Here is a 16,050-nt window from a genome sequence, read left to right as displayed (position 1 = left end):
CATAATGTTGTTAAGGGCTCGGATAGCGACGTTTTCACGTATTTCTTGTGGAACCTGAGAGCACATCAGACATATCGAATTGCATTTTGAAAACGAGGAATGTCCTTCTGTGATTTTTTGTAATTCGAGATATAATACACATTTTATAGCAAATGATTAAAAAATTATATTTTTGAAATTTAACAGTCCTCGAAGTAATTTGTATAAATCTAATGATATGTATTTAAAGTGTTTGAAAATATCGACCTTTAGCATTGAAGGTTTTTTTTAATCCAAAAACACCAACAAAAAAAAGGTGTTGGGGGGTGTATATTTTCAATATGAAATGTCTAAATTTTCGGCTTTTCATCGCGGAACTTTACATACACTTTATAGGCCTACCATTCGATTTATAAAGTATACTTCGAGGACTGTTAAATATAAAAAAATATCAAATGTTAGGGAACAAACCAAAAGATCGATGACGTCCTATAAACGTAACTAGTTTCGTTTCTCAGCCAACCCCCTCCCTCCCTACCAGAAACGTAATAATGAAATGTTGAACATTTTGACATAATAATAATAAAGACACATTCTTCTGACCGATGTTTTTGTACAAACGTAATCGAGTATTTTTACCCCCTCCCCCCTAAACGAAACTAGTTTCGTTTATAGGACGTCATCGATCTTTTGGTTTGTTCCCTTAGTAATTTCCAATTTAATTTGTATTTATATCGCGAATTAAAAAAAAAATCAAAATTAGGCCTATTTGATATCAGAAGGCCATTCGTCGTATTCAGAATGCAATTCGATATGTCTGGATGTGCTCTCAGGACCCACAGAAATACTACGTGTTGTTCCTTAAGGGCTGGGGTATGAACGTTTGGACAGTATTTATTTTGGGACATTAGAGCACATCAGACATATCGAATTGCATTCTGAATACGAAGAATGTCATTCTGATATCAAATAATTTTGATTTTTGAAATTCGCAATTTAATACACATTTTATGGCAAATCATTAAAATTGATATTTTTGATATTTAACAGTACTTGAAGTAAACTTTATATATCTGATGATTTATACTTAAAGTGTATGTAGGTGGGATGAAAAGCCGACGATCAATTGAAAATGTTGACCTTTCGTATTGAAGATATGGATTTTTTTCCCAAAACACCAAAAAAAGTAGGTCTTTTTGGGAAAAAAATCCATATCTGCAATATGAAAGGTCAAAATTTTCAATTGACCGTCGGCTTTTCCTCGCTGCTACATACACTTTAAGAATATATAATTAGATTTATATAATTTACTTCGAGGACTGTTATATATCAAAAATTTGAAAAATATCAAATTTTTATAATTTGTCATAAAATTTGTATTATATTGTGATTTAAAAAAATGAAAATTATTTGATATCAGAAAGACATGCTTCGTATTCAGAATGCAATTCGATAGGTCTGAGGTGCTCTCATGTCCCACAAAAAATACTGTCGAAACGCAATAAACGCTCATTTTGGATCCCTTAAGTGTTGACAAAGTATTTTGCCAAAAATATTTTACAGTAATGTATTTGTTGTTGTAGTGGGTACTTTTCATATAAAATGTTTGAAAAACGTGTTCAAGACCCACGGTGTATCATGGCTGTCAACTGGAGTAGCCCATTTAATTCAAATCCTATAATCCATAGTCACCCATTCTATATCTAAATCCTCATCGAAATCCTACATCATATCTTGGTAATAGACTAGCCTTGTCCAATACAAACTCGGGAACACTTGGGGAGTTTTTGCTTTTACGAGTACATGTATGACCAAACAATATATAAGTTTATAAAATGACTCTGTCCTGCAACACGTTTCATCCAAAATCAAAGTGTCAGAGTTATACGAACAAGTAAACCTGTAAATGTGTGCCTCAACCCCATTAACTCAGTTGGTAAAGCGCCGGACTTTGGTACAATTTCATGTTTTCAAAAGCGCTCGATAGTAAGCACATAAGATATCACACCACAAAATAAATCCCCATAGAGATATGTACTAAATTCGCCTCAAGAAAACGTAATTTTTCCTTCGCAAGAGCGACTCAGTTCTTAGCGACAGCTATGATGGTTGAAATTAGCCCTAGCCTGATCCCTCTGACTGGATTAAAATATAGGTTGACCGTCATTATTTTTTACGACTGGCCCTCGAAGTCTATGATGTCCGGGAATTACCTAATTTACCCCCAAAATCATGTCAGTGTTTCTGTACAGAAACGACTGCTTAAAATCATTCAAAAATACTCAATCTCTCCCATCTGTGGTACACTTGCAGGATTTGATAGGCCTATTACTAATCATGACCAATCCGAATTTAGCCAAAGTTATGCAAATTTCAGCTCATTTTAATGCTTACTTTAGGCTATGCATGGCTTTTTCTGAGAAATGCATTCAGGGCGCGCGACCGTATAATACTATTTGGTGGTGTGAAATCATAAGCACAAGTTTGAAATGATTGTACTCACCAACTTCTTCTTGTGTCATGAAGAACACCAAGTTTTCACAAAGTTCACCTCTGTCGTCAAATCCAGTCAAGTCGTAGGCCTCGTAAAGAATTTCCAGCGCTTCATATGATGAGAACCAACCGTTGCGAGTATCAAGGAATTTTTCGCATCTAGCTACATTGGTTAGCAAACTAAAGGCGCTATCTTTGACCGTTTCGAAGAAGTCTTGCATTGAATCCGTTTCGTGTGCGTCTAACAATTCTACGCAGATTGCGTCTATGCTTCCCATGCCAGTTATAAAACCAATTAATTCATCGAATTCATCAAGTCCAAATTCAAATCCACTGTAAAAATCATTAAAAAAGTTCCAGTTCCATGATGCCGACGACGATTCGTAGTCCATGTATTCAAGGAACTCATCGATTTCGTCTTTCGAATTGCAAAATTCAATCAGCCATTCATCAGCTAAGACGTCAATCAATTGTGCTCCTACATCGGATATGATATCCATGAAGCTGCTATCTTCATTTACCAAATTGTCTATAACAGGGCAAATAGCTTCAATGTCCTCATCCTCGTTAAATTCTAATCCCAGAGCATCTTCGAGTGTTGCAAAAAATTCTTCCTCAGGAAAGGGTCTCAGAGCAAGTGGGTACTCTGGTCCGTACAACAAGGGAACCATGGTTTCCTCACACGCGCGCTGACTATCACCATCCCAGTCTGTGAAATCCTCTGACGAGTAGGCATTACAAAGCTGCTCGAAGTTCTCCTCCAAGTCAAATGCCATTCCGATCGGGGTTGCAAGGTGCTCACAGAAAACATTGATACCATCGATAAGTGTAGGTTGGGCCCATGCATTAACCGCCACTGTTAGCAGAGATCTGAAATCTGCGAAATGTGTCACCCAACCGGGAAGATCGGGAAGAGGTCTGTATCCATTATGCCATTCACTCTCGGAGTAGCTTTCGGAATAGCTCTCGGAGAAGCTTGAAGATACGGACGAGGATGAAAACATGGATTCTAAGAAGTTTAAGCCACTCAAGTCGACGGTACCTTCATAAGCTTCCACAATGGCGGTACACATCTGTGCTGCGGACATGAAGCCAGTAGCGTTATAAAAATTGATTGTATCAGCTTGCTCAAGGATCTCAACGACACCGGTACATACGTCAACATCGCTAAGCATACTGAAGAAGGTATCAACGACGGTCTCAAGATGCTGATTGAAACCATTTGAGCTCGAACTTGAACTAGAAGATTCATCAAACTCCTCGTGCCAATTAGGACCCCTCCACATACCATTGTCAAGTGCACTGCAAAGATCCTCTTGACTTTCGTAATCGCCAATAACTTGCAGGATTTCCGCTAGCGTGGCCAAAAAGCTGCCAAATCGTCCATCGTTGAAGAAGTCATCATAGTCATCAGTGTCAAAGTCGATCCACCAATACCATGACGACTCTGACCATGACGACTCTGACCATGATGACTCTGCCCATGATGACTTTAAAGATGATATACCTGAAGACCATGACCGGGAAGACCATGATGAAGCACTACTGCTATCATATTCATCATCATCATCATATTCCCAGGTTCCATTGCACACATCAAAATGTATTGTTTCTGATAGGAATAGGAACGCATGCTCCATAGCAGGTCTGAGGACTTCATTAGTGAGGTTTACCATAGTGTTGTCTAGATTATCAGTAATTGTATCGCATACATCGAATGCATCGTAAACATCAATGTCCAATTCCTCATTGATCCCCCAAAGAGCTGAGTGCACCATGTCGTCTAAAACGATCATTTGCATCTCCGTGAAATAATACTCGTCCCAGTGTTCGTCCCAGTATTCCGCATATTCATCCCAATATTCACCCCAGTATTCGTTATCATAATACCAGCTTGGGCCGTAAGTGTCTTGGCATTCTCGCAGGTACTCGCCGAATGCTTCTTTACTGTCTAAAAGGGTTTCACAGAACTGATCAAAATTTATGTCCAGATGTAATGATGCTATTGGTTCACGGGCAAATTCACAAACCCAAGTAAGACCATATTCGAGTGTGTCACTTGTGTAGACTTCTCCAATAAGGGCGAGAAAAGATTTCAGATCAAAGGCTTGTGTCTCCCACCAGAATACACCATTCTCACCAAACGATGAATACCAGTCGTATTCAGCCCATCCCCAACTGCTGATTGATTGTATGATTATGTCCTCCAAATAGCCGGCGTTTGAGAATGCTTCTTGTAGATAACTGCAAAAATCATCACTTCTTTCGAATCCAGTAATGTTGTAGAATGGGAAAATGATGTCGTTTGCGTCCTCAAGAACTCCCATGATTCGCTCACATTCATCTTGGTCTACAAACATTGACAGGAAGGAATCTGCAATTGAATTCGAGATGTCGAAATGAGGTCCATGATACCAATCAGATTCCCAATCAGATTCCCAATCAGATTCCCGACTAGAATCTGATGATAAACTAGACACTGATGAACTGGACGCTGATGAACTGGACGCTGATGAACTGGATGATGATGAGCTAGACAACGATGAACTGGACGCTGATGAACTAGACCACGATGAACTGGACGCTGATGAACTAGACCACGATGAACTGGACAGCCCTGAATAATCCCACCAATCAAACTCAGATTCGTCCCAATACCACCACGACGATTCATAATCATCAATTGGAAGTACTTCAAGCATTCTGTCACAGAGTCCTTCTTCATCTTCTTCGAGCATTTCTGAGAAAAGGTTAACAATCGTTTTCTGGAACTGAAAGAAAGGACCGTCAAATGTTGATATGTTTGAGCCAAACGATTCGTTGAAATAAAAGCGATCCAAACAATACCAAGTCACTTCCCAACCAAAGATGTCAAACGCTCCTTGTGCACTCTTTCTTAAAATGTGAGTCACGGTTTCATTTGGTGGGTCATCGAAAGTCGTTTCGATGAAATCACAGGTTTCTTGTGGCCAATAGAACCTGGTACGGTAGAGTATATGATCGAACAAGTCCTTAACAACGATCCTTCTATACCACAACCATTCTTCCAATTCGTCTTCAACATCCCACCACCACGATGACCCCCATGACTCATTCCAGGATGATCCCCATTCCTCTGATGAACCTGGAAAACTTGACCATGATGAACTGGACAATGATGAACTCGACGCTGATGAGCTAGACGCTGACGAGCTGGACCATGATGAACTGGACCCTGATGAACTGGACCATGATGAACTCGACGCTGATGAGCTAGACGCTGACGAGCTGGACCATGATGAACTGGACCCTGATGAACTGGACAATGATGAACTCGACGCTGATGAGCTAGACGCTGACGAGCCGGACCATGATGAACTGGACCCTGATGAACTGGACCATGATGAACTGGACCCAGGATCATATGTGTCATTCCAATCACGATAAAATGTATCGTAACATATTTCCACATACCTGTCAAAATCGGATTCCCTGGTAGCGTTACACATTGCTGCAACGTCTTGGTCAAATGATTCCAATGGAAAATTGTCGCAAATGACGAGGAATGCGTCCTTTGAAGAATCTTGATTGAAAGCACGACCTATGACTTGGAGCACATCAGGCAGCGGCAATGGGAAGAGTCCAAAGTTCACCAGACTAAATGTGAGCCAATCATATGTATCGTTAAATGAGGATTGTGAAGACCATGCAGACGACCATCCATCTTCCAACTCACTTGCAGTGATTTCAACATCAAATGATGCATCAGGATCGAATGATTCAACCACAACGGAACATATATAGGACGCGTTCATGGAGTTATTACCGAATCCAAAGATGTACGGTGCCTGTTCATCCACAAGCTCCAATGCATATGTACATACCTCAGCATCCGTCAACAAATAGAAGAAATTATCAGTTGCATTGGAAACAAGCATGTCCAAAGGCGCTGTATTGTTTAAATAGGCCTCATAAGTGACGTTCTTGAATATATCACACATTGCATCAATATCTGACATATTGGTTAGAACGCTCAGGATTGGAGGTAACACTAACATTTCATTGCCAATGTAATCATAATAGTCACTGGAATAGTTCGCGTCAGAAGAGTACATCATATCGTAAGCTGTAAAATTTAGCCCGCAACTCTCGTTTCCAGACAGTATTGCCCACTCGATTATCCCAGATATCAGAGTAGCTGTATAATTTCTTACCGATGTGGAGTTTGTTTCAAGCATATCACGGGTGGTATTACAAACCGATTCGCTGTCAAAGACATAGACTCCTATTGCATCATATATAGTATCAAAAGTTCGACTAGGAAGCCCTCCTCGTCGTAATAACTGTAATCAGATTGCATGGAAGCCGATCTTTTCTTTCTAGCAAATCCATCGGAGACCATTCTTTTCTTCCTGTTCTTCTTAGATTTACCGGAAGACATTCTTTTTTCTCTTCCACGTTCTCTTTCCTCCCTCTCATCATCATCATCATCCCCCCACAGGTCCATCTCCAGAGTCTCGAGTGTTTCAACTACATCTAAACAAGCCTCTTCCACTCCTTCCATTGGCGTTGAATCTGCCTCCTCACATAGAAAATTGAGCTTGTCTATCAACGTATCAGTAAATTCTCCTTCTGGTAAACCGTTTTCCAAGTCATCCAAGGAAGGCCCATCTCGACAAAAAATCTTGATCGATTCTCTGATAGTTGGTGCATTTAGAGCTTTACCGACTACATCCAGAACATCTGTGACGGCTATATCGTCAGTAACATATCCAGTATAGGGAAAGAAGTTATCCCAGAATCCGTACTCGTAGGAACTATACCATGATCCCCATTGCCATGACGACCAGTATGAATCCCAACTATACCAGAAGTCGGACTCCGACGCGGCCCACCAACTTGATGGCCAAAAACTTGAGCCATCTGGCCACCAACTTGAACCTGGCAAGATGTTGTCAAACCAGCTTGAACCTAGACCCCACATCCAGCTTGATCCATCTGGAACACCTTGCGAAAATAAATCATCGAAGATACTCTCCCCAAACAAGTCGGCTATATCGTCAGGATCTAATGCGGATAAATCACCAAGATCTCCAAAGTCCTCCCAGTTGTCAAGGTAGTCTCCCAAGTCAACATCGCCAAAATCTCCGCCGCCAAAACCTCCACCAAAGTCAAATTGGCCATTAATTGCAGGCACATATAGAAATGATACTAACGCAAATACGATATATAATCGTATGCGTTCCATTGTGGTGTGATGCTTTCAAAACGCGTGCTTATTTCATGTTATAAAGTCACCTGACACCAACTACGTTCGTTATATTGTAATCCACTGTCCGCATTCGATGTTAACGCAAAACATAAACCCGTTTCTGACCACGGTTTTGTTGCTCAAGTACTGCAACTTGAACGCATTGGTATGAACTAATAACTTGTAACTTAGCTGTATTGGCAAGCAGCGCAACCTGAAATTTCGTCAAAATGCCAATCGATGTTGCACCATACATGTAGCTCATAACTCTGTATGATTATTATGACAATGATCGATTATCATAAAGTTACAATGAAATTAATCATTAAAAATTCATAAGGCTCTTGTACTATCAGAACGAGTTTTGATGCATAGTATCAGTCATTTTTGACAAGCAGTTTCAAGATTTAAAAGCTCGTCCATCCTCTTCGCGAGATCCCTTGCTTGTCTTTTGTATATCACTTTCCGTCCCTGTGCAAGTTCGGGGATGTGTATAATTTTTGACTCAGTATAATTATCAAGAGAAAATGAGAAGATTCCTCTTCTCATCATCTCTGGTATATCGAACTTTACCTACATTACTTGTTTGGTGTACATATCATTTAGAGAATAAATGATAGGATTTTGTCTTTTGCCTATCAATATCGTGTCATAATGGATGGGCTGGCCAATATTTTGAGTAGTGGATGCCGGCGCAGCCGGTATCCACTACGATAAAAATATTGGCCAGCCCATCCATTATGACACGATATTGATAGGCAAAAGACAAAATCTATCTTTTATTCTCATTCTTATTCAGTTTTAATGTAATTTTTGCGAGAAAAACTGCCTTTTTTCAGACAAAAATAAAGTTACTTTGTGAGGACATCCCCGTTGTTTTAAATGAACGAAACCATCACGAACATCTAAGCCGCCGAATCGCGTTCTTAGTTCTCGCACGTGTATTACGCGAACGCATTATCGCGCGATCATTGAGGAGCAACAAGCGTGCCGCCGTTGCGTGGCGGCGCGCGCCCTGACTAATATCACTATCAACTATTGTGAGATATTATACACCAGAAAACCAATCAAATTACGTGAATTCTTTACAAGACGCACCCATTGAATAAGAATGTTGTTTCCACATTATGAAGTTTGTGTACCTTGCTCTATTTTCAGTCATAATCATTTTGATTTTCAAAATTATTGTGAGATACCACCTTATTTTTGTAAGGTTAGCGAACCTTAGAATGAGGACCATTTCTTTAGGCACAGCGAACCCTTTTCTGTATTTAGATATTTGATTTATTTATTTGAACATACGCTTTGCATAACAGCGGCACACGCATGTAAAACAGCCGTGCGTTCATTATAGCGAAACTTATTGGAATTAGTACCGTAATGTAATATCTAACCTAAAGAACCTTTTTGTAAAAGCATATATGGCGAACCTTATGCGGTCCTTAGATATAGCGAAATGACACCAAAACTCATTTTGAGAATGATATAATGATGGAAGAAATAGATTTCTTCCATGATATAATCATGATAATGATCTGGACACTGACTAATGTGCGATACGTGATTCCTACTTTGTTATTGCTTCATTTACTATTTCAGAATCAATAACCAAACTACTAAAATTTGCAGGATCTGGGTCACATTATGTGATATGCTACAGGAATTACAATGGCTTATGTCCTTCAGTATCAACTAGTTTACCCGTGTCCATGGTTTAATCAATTATTGCTCACTGAAATTTGCTGAATAGATTTTTAAAGTTTTTTGTCAATACCTGAAGTGTTTCATCTTTATTGATTGTCATCTATGTATCATCATGGTCCAGACGTTATCAATACTAATATTTAACCATGGCTAAAATCCTGATGCGAAACATAGGCCAAGTAGTAACATGATTTGAGGATATGGTTATGTAACTCGGTATTGTTGGATGAAATATTGGAATAAAATTTAATCTCTTCGTCATACCAGAGAAGATGTATACTCATTGTTCTGTTTTTACAATTCCCAGCCAACACAGTGTTGTTTTTTTTGTATGAGAGTTAGGCAACAAAATGAACTTTGTAAAATTCACACCCGTTCATGGAGCAGATCGTGCGTTGTGAGTTATGTTCACAAAACGGTCTTTTCACTAAAAAAAAAAAGAACATAGACGCAGTTGCCGTTGAAGCATTTTTAAAATGTTGGTAAACTTCGTCATTTTAGCATTTCTTTATAGCTTTGTATTCGGTCTATTGGGTTTTTCCCCCTAAGCGCTCGGTCAATTAGTATAGCCGCGAAGCGTACTGAATCATCATCTAGAACGGGCAATGTTTTTGGAACATTATTATTTTTCATGTTGTTTGCTTTGCTTGCTATCTTCTGAAGATAGCATTCAGGGCCTACAAAGAAAATAATTAATACCTCCAGCGGAATCTGTTAAAAACACCTTTGCGCATACCTGTTTTTTTCTTTATGTATAATGATTCTTTACCATCTGGTGAAGATAGCAATTACGGAGGGTTTATATAAGACAAAAGATTTTTTTTTTCTTTATGTTTAATGGCTTTTTTTACTATCTACTGAAGATACCAATAACGGCGGGTTTATATAAGACAAAAGATTTTTTTTAAATTACCATAGTTACCCATTATCTATATCCTCATCGAAATCCCAGCATCGCGTATCCCGGTATTAGACTAGACTTGTCCATTACAAACTCCGGGGAAAACTTGAGGAGTTATTATGACCAAATAACTTGTATAAACTCATTAATTGACTGTCCTGCAAAATGTTTCATCCAAAAATAAAGTGACCTATAATGAAGTTTGAAATGATTGTACTCACCAACATCTCTTGTGTCATGAAGAACACCAAAGTTTCACATTATTATGTTTTGATGGATCCAAGCGTGTAAAAATATTGGATCCAAAACATAATAATGATAAAATTGGATGCTTTACGCCCAATATTTATTGGTCTCGCTATGAGTTTTAAAATATTGGACTCGACTATGTATCGTCCAATATTTTAAATCTTATAGCTCGACCAATAAATATGGGCTCAATCGTTCCAATTTGATATCAAAGTTCATTTCTGTCCCAAAATCCAGTCAGGTCGTGGGCCTCATAAACAGATAAAGGATTTCCACTATTTTGTTTAATGATATTTTTACCATTTAGTGAAGATAGCAATTACGGAGGTTGCGTATTAATTTTTTTATTGTTTGTTTGCTAACTTTTTTCCTTGACGTGTCTGTTAATTTCTGCTATATAAGTGCCGTTTTAAATTTGGTCAGCTTCATCAGTACAGCTGTACTGAATCATCATCTAGAACGCGTGTTAGGCATGTTTTTTCAGAACATTATTTTTCATGTGTTTTGCTTTGCTTGCTATCTTCTGAAGATAGCCTTTAGGGCCTACGAAGAAAATAATACCTCCAGCGGAATCTATTAAAAAACATCTTTTTGTATACCTTTTTTCTTTAGGGTTATTGATTTGTTACTATCTACTGAAGATAGCAATTCCGCAGGGTTTATTTAAGACAAAAGATTTTTTTTCTTTATGTTTAATGGCTTTTTTTACTATCTACTGAAGATACCAATAACGGCGGGTTTATATAAGACAAAAGATAATGTCTTGCGTACTGAATCATCATTGTTTTTAAAATATCAGTCATGTTTTGCATTTTTGTTTCTTTCTTTATTCCCCTTCGCGTTCCTGATAATCGCTGCTATATAAGTGCCGTTTTAAATTTTGGTCAGCTTCATCATTTTAACATTTCTTTTATAACTTTGCATTCGGCTTATTGGCTATATTTTTTAAGCGCTCTGTCAATTAGTGTAGCTGTACATACTGAGTCATCATCTAGAACGCGTGTTAGGCAATGTTTTTTGTAAAATTATTATTTTTCATGTTTTTGCTTTGCTTTGCTTGCTATCTTCTGAAGATAGCATTTAGGGTATACGAAGAAAATAATGCCTCCAGCGGAATCTGTTCAAACATCTTTTCGTTTACTTTTTTTCTTTAAGTTTAATGATATTTTTATTATCTACTGAAGATAGCAATTCCGCGGGGTTTATTTAAAACAAAGGATATTCTGCATATAGTATTTAGGGACAATCTACTATTGACTATCTACTGAAAATAGCAATAACGGCGGGTTTATATAAGACAAAAGATTTTTTTGCGTACTGAATCATCATTGATTTTTTAAATATCAGCCATGTTTTGCATTTTTGTCCTTCACGTTCCCGATAATCTCTGCTATATTGTTGTTTTTAATTTTGGTCAGCTTCATCATTTTAGCATTTCTTTTATGACTTTGCTTTCGGCCTATTGGCTATTTTTATATAAGCGCGCGGTCAATTAGTATAATAGCCGTACTGAATAATCATCATCTAGAACGCGTGTCAGGCAATGTTTTTTGGAGCATTATCATTTTTCATGTTTTTTGATTTGGTTGCAGTATTTAGGGCATATGAAGTAAATAATACCTCCAGCGGAATCTTTTAAAAACATCTTCAGTGTTTTCCCCTTTACGTTTCTGATAATCTCTGCTATATAAGTGTCGGTTTACAATTTTGTCAGCATCGTCGACGCGTCATTTGAGCATTTCTTTTATAGCTTTGCATTCGGCCTATTGGCAATATTTTTTATTAGCGCTTGGTCAAATAGTATGGCCGTACTGAATCATCATCTATAATGCATGTTATTTGGAACATTATTACTTTTCATGTTTTTGCTTTGCTTGCTATCTTCTGAAGATAGCATTTAGGGTCTACGAAGAAAATAATGCTTGGGTTTAATGATTTTGTTTTTACTATCTACTGAAGATAGCAATTTCGCAGGGCTTATTTAAATTAAAAGATAATTTCTGGTGAACTGAATCATCATTGTTTTTAAAATATCAGCCATGTTTTGCTTTTTTTTTTTATGGTTTTCTTTCACGTTCCTGATAATCTCTGCTATATAAGTGTCATTTTTGGTCAATTTTGGTCAGCTTCATCATTTAGCATTTCTTTTATACCTTAATTTGCATTAGCCCTATTGGCAATATTAAGCGCGCGGTCAATTAGTAGCCATATATAGCAGTTCTGAATCATCATCTAAAACGCGTGTTACACAATGTTTTTTGGAACATTATTATTTTTTATATTTTTGTTTTGCTTGTTATCCTCTTTAGCATTTAGAGCTGTTTATGGATTTTTTTGACTACGTGTATCTACTGAAGATAGCAATTACGGCGAGTTTATATAAAACAAAAGATAATAACTGAATCATCATCATTTTTTAGAATATCAGCCATCTTGCATTTTTGTTTCTTAATTTCTTTTACTTCACGTTCCTGAATATCTCTGCTAAGTGCCATTTTAAGTTGTAGTCAATTTCGTCATTTTATCATTTCGTTTATGGTCCTGTGTCACAACCTAGGGTACCTTTGTGTTACATAGTAGAAAAATGAAATGTTTCAAACATTTTACCTACACGTCTCATTTGAAGTGGTTCATCCTCCTGAGCATTTTGACACCTTTTTTTTTAAATGGAGATCGATTAAAAAATAAGAGAGTGCGGGCAAAAACAATCACAAAGTAGGGGGATTTAACCCCATCAATTTTTCCACATTTACAATCATTCTGAGCAAGTATTAGTCTTTTAAGTGACCTTCTGTATTTATTTACTTGGTTTTGATGTCTGGGAGTTCATTTAGACATGTTTTTACTAGATTCAAATTTTTATTGGGGGTGTTAGATCAAATTTACGATACGAATCACTCCCCCTAATCCACAACTACCCTTGGCACATTTCATGCCAAACGTCATAAGAAAATAATTAAAAATTATTTTAAAACAGGTTTAAAACATGAGTAATCTAGAATAAATTAGAAGAGTGACGGAACACTCAAGAGACAGTGTTTTGAAATCCAAGCTGCACATCAAAATGTAACAAAACCACCTTTTTGGGTACCCCAGTATATGACACAGGATCTTATAACTTTGCATTTGGCTATTTTTTCAAGAGCGCGGTCAATTAGTATAGCCATGAAACGTACTGAATAATCATCTAGAATGCATGTTAGGCAATGTTTTTGGAACATTATTTTCATGTTGTTTGCTTTGCTTGCTATCTTCTGACGATAATATTTATGGCCGATCTACTATTGACTATCTACTGAAGATGTCTTACTTGCATTCTCCACAGACATTGATCATAAACAGTATCATATACATGGGTCAAGATTGTAGTTCCCCTCATCTCTCCTTGCCCCTCCTTTTGATCTCATTTTGTTCTTCTGTCACTCACTCGTTTCTTACTCTCCCCTCCACCCATAGCCCCGACTATATGGTCACAAATAGCTGAGTAATTCTGGCTCTTAGAATCTTTTGTTTTTGTATCCATCATCAAAAAGATTAGTTTCTTCAATTGCTTTTGACAAGTTTTTAATTTGTCAAAAGCAATTCATAACATTGCATGAAATAAGACCAGAAAAATATATATAGTTTTCATATGATGCTGTAACTTAAGGCTTTAATGTATCACCGATCATACATAATTCATTGATATTACTGAATGTCAATTGCCTGTTACCAATGGGCTATTCCCTTTGAAAACTACACCCCCTTGAAAAATATTTTGGAATTGTAACCAAATTAAACCATTTTAGCCACTCCCAATACAATTTCCATCTAAAAACAGTGGTACAAGTGGCACTATTCGGAATTCCAAACAAAATTTCAGAAACGAGTGGCTACATTTTGTAAAATTTGACAGTATTTTAATATTTTCTGTTGTTTCCAGCTGGAAAAATGAAACACACAAAAATGTCGTCTTCCACAAGGGTTGTGGATGTTGAATGGAATAGCCCAATAAGTCAATAATACTCTCGGTGACATGTAGTTTTTACAGAAGCTTTCAATTAAAAAAAGTTACATGTGTTTGTAATAAAGTAACTGAAGTTTTGGAAAATCTGCTTCAATTATGTCAATATAATGCCAAAACAGGCACATGGATTCTTTCCTTTCAGTGACACTATTTTTTTATTATTTATATATCTGATCAAAGGTTTGTATTCATTTTTTTTGCAACAACCAAAAATGAATCATTTTACATACTCTAACGATTTCTGCATTTCCGATTGCTTGAGAACCTGGGAAAATGATTGAAATCTGGTTTTTGATAATATTATATACTTGTTATTTGTTGTTATTATTTTGATGAAATAAGAATCACAAAATTGATATTCTGGTAAGTACTATATATTTATTTTCATCACTAAGGGGCTTTCAGGCATAATCAATCATGAAAATACATGAATGAACCCCCAAATAATATGCCTAATATGTCATCTAAGCATTCAGATATGTAATGTAAGAGGCAAATTGAATTATGATCTATATTCACCTCATTGTACTGGATCCTGTTAAAAATGAGGCATCTCAAAATGATTATTACTGAGTATACTCATTTATGTTATATTTTATGAGGTATTTTGAAGTTATATTTGGAATATCAAAATCAGCCTTGATGCTGGGCACTAAATTGTATTAAAAGTAAAGTTTTTTGACACTAATTTTCATAATAAAAAAATAAAAAAATGTATATTTAACAAATAAAAAAACCAATCACTGTACATATTCTTTCTCAACTATTCTTAAAGATCTAAAAGATATTACCTCGAAATACAAATCACATGTGCACTTCTTAATGACGCAAAATGGGACATTCCATTTAAAATTCACACTTCCCCTGTGGAAGATTTTGGAAATATCTTCCACAGAGGGAGTATCAATTTCAAATGGAATGAACACATTAGCAGCTCCCTCAGTGGAAGATTCATGATGAATCTTTCTCAGAGGATGTATGAAATTCAAATGGAGCTGCCTAGTGTGTTCATTCCATTTGAAATTCACACTCCCCCTGTGGGACATATTTCCAAAATCTTCCACATGGGAGTGTGGATTTTAAATGGAATAGCCCAATGGGGCTCGTAATTAGTAATGCACTTATTTACATCAGCATAGTTTAAAAAATACACACAGTATAATAGCTTTGCTGCTGGAGACCAATTAATGACATGCACCATGCACATATTTTTTTTTGGGGGGGGGGGGCTTTGGGGGTGCCAGCCTCCCGGGAGTAAAAAGCAGGGGCGGCCAAAAGCGAAGGGCGGCGGAAGAAGAAGGCGGCAAAAACAGGGCGGCAAAAACGAATGGGGCGGCAAAAAGAATTAGTAAATAAAAAAGGGCGAACAAATTAGATAAAGTATAAAAAATTTTGAAAAAATGGTACTATACATCAAAATGTGTTGCGTTCAGGGCGCTAGCGCCTAAAATGCTTTTTTTTTTTTGCTCTTCACTTTTCAAACCACTG

At 37.1% G+C, this 16,050-nt stretch overlaps 1 protein-coding gene across 1 annotated transcript in view; it reads right to left on the bottom strand.

The window, feature by feature from the left end:
• Positions 1-7,712, bottom strand: part of LOC140152198 (uncharacterized) — a 41,468-nt gene extending 33,756 nt beyond the window's left edge. The window contains exon 1 of the mRNA XM_072174496.1: positions 2,483-7,712. Within this exon, the coding sequence (XP_072030597.1) occupies positions 2,483-6,689 (4,207 nt within the window). The 5' untranslated portion in view covers positions 6,690-7,712. The remainder of the gene's footprint in view (positions 1-2,482) is intronic.
• Positions 7,713-16,050: the final 8,338 nt, after the last annotated feature.

The sequence above is a fragment of the Amphiura filiformis genome, chromosome 5 (assembly GCF_039555335.1).
Source record: "Amphiura filiformis chromosome 5, Afil_fr2py, whole genome shotgun sequence".
NCBI classification, from domain to species: Eukaryota; Metazoa; Echinodermata; class Ophiuroidea; order Amphilepidida; family Amphiuridae; genus Amphiura; species Amphiura filiformis.
Note: the sequence above shows the minus strand (reverse complement) of the source record. Positions and strands in the feature narration are given on the sequence as shown.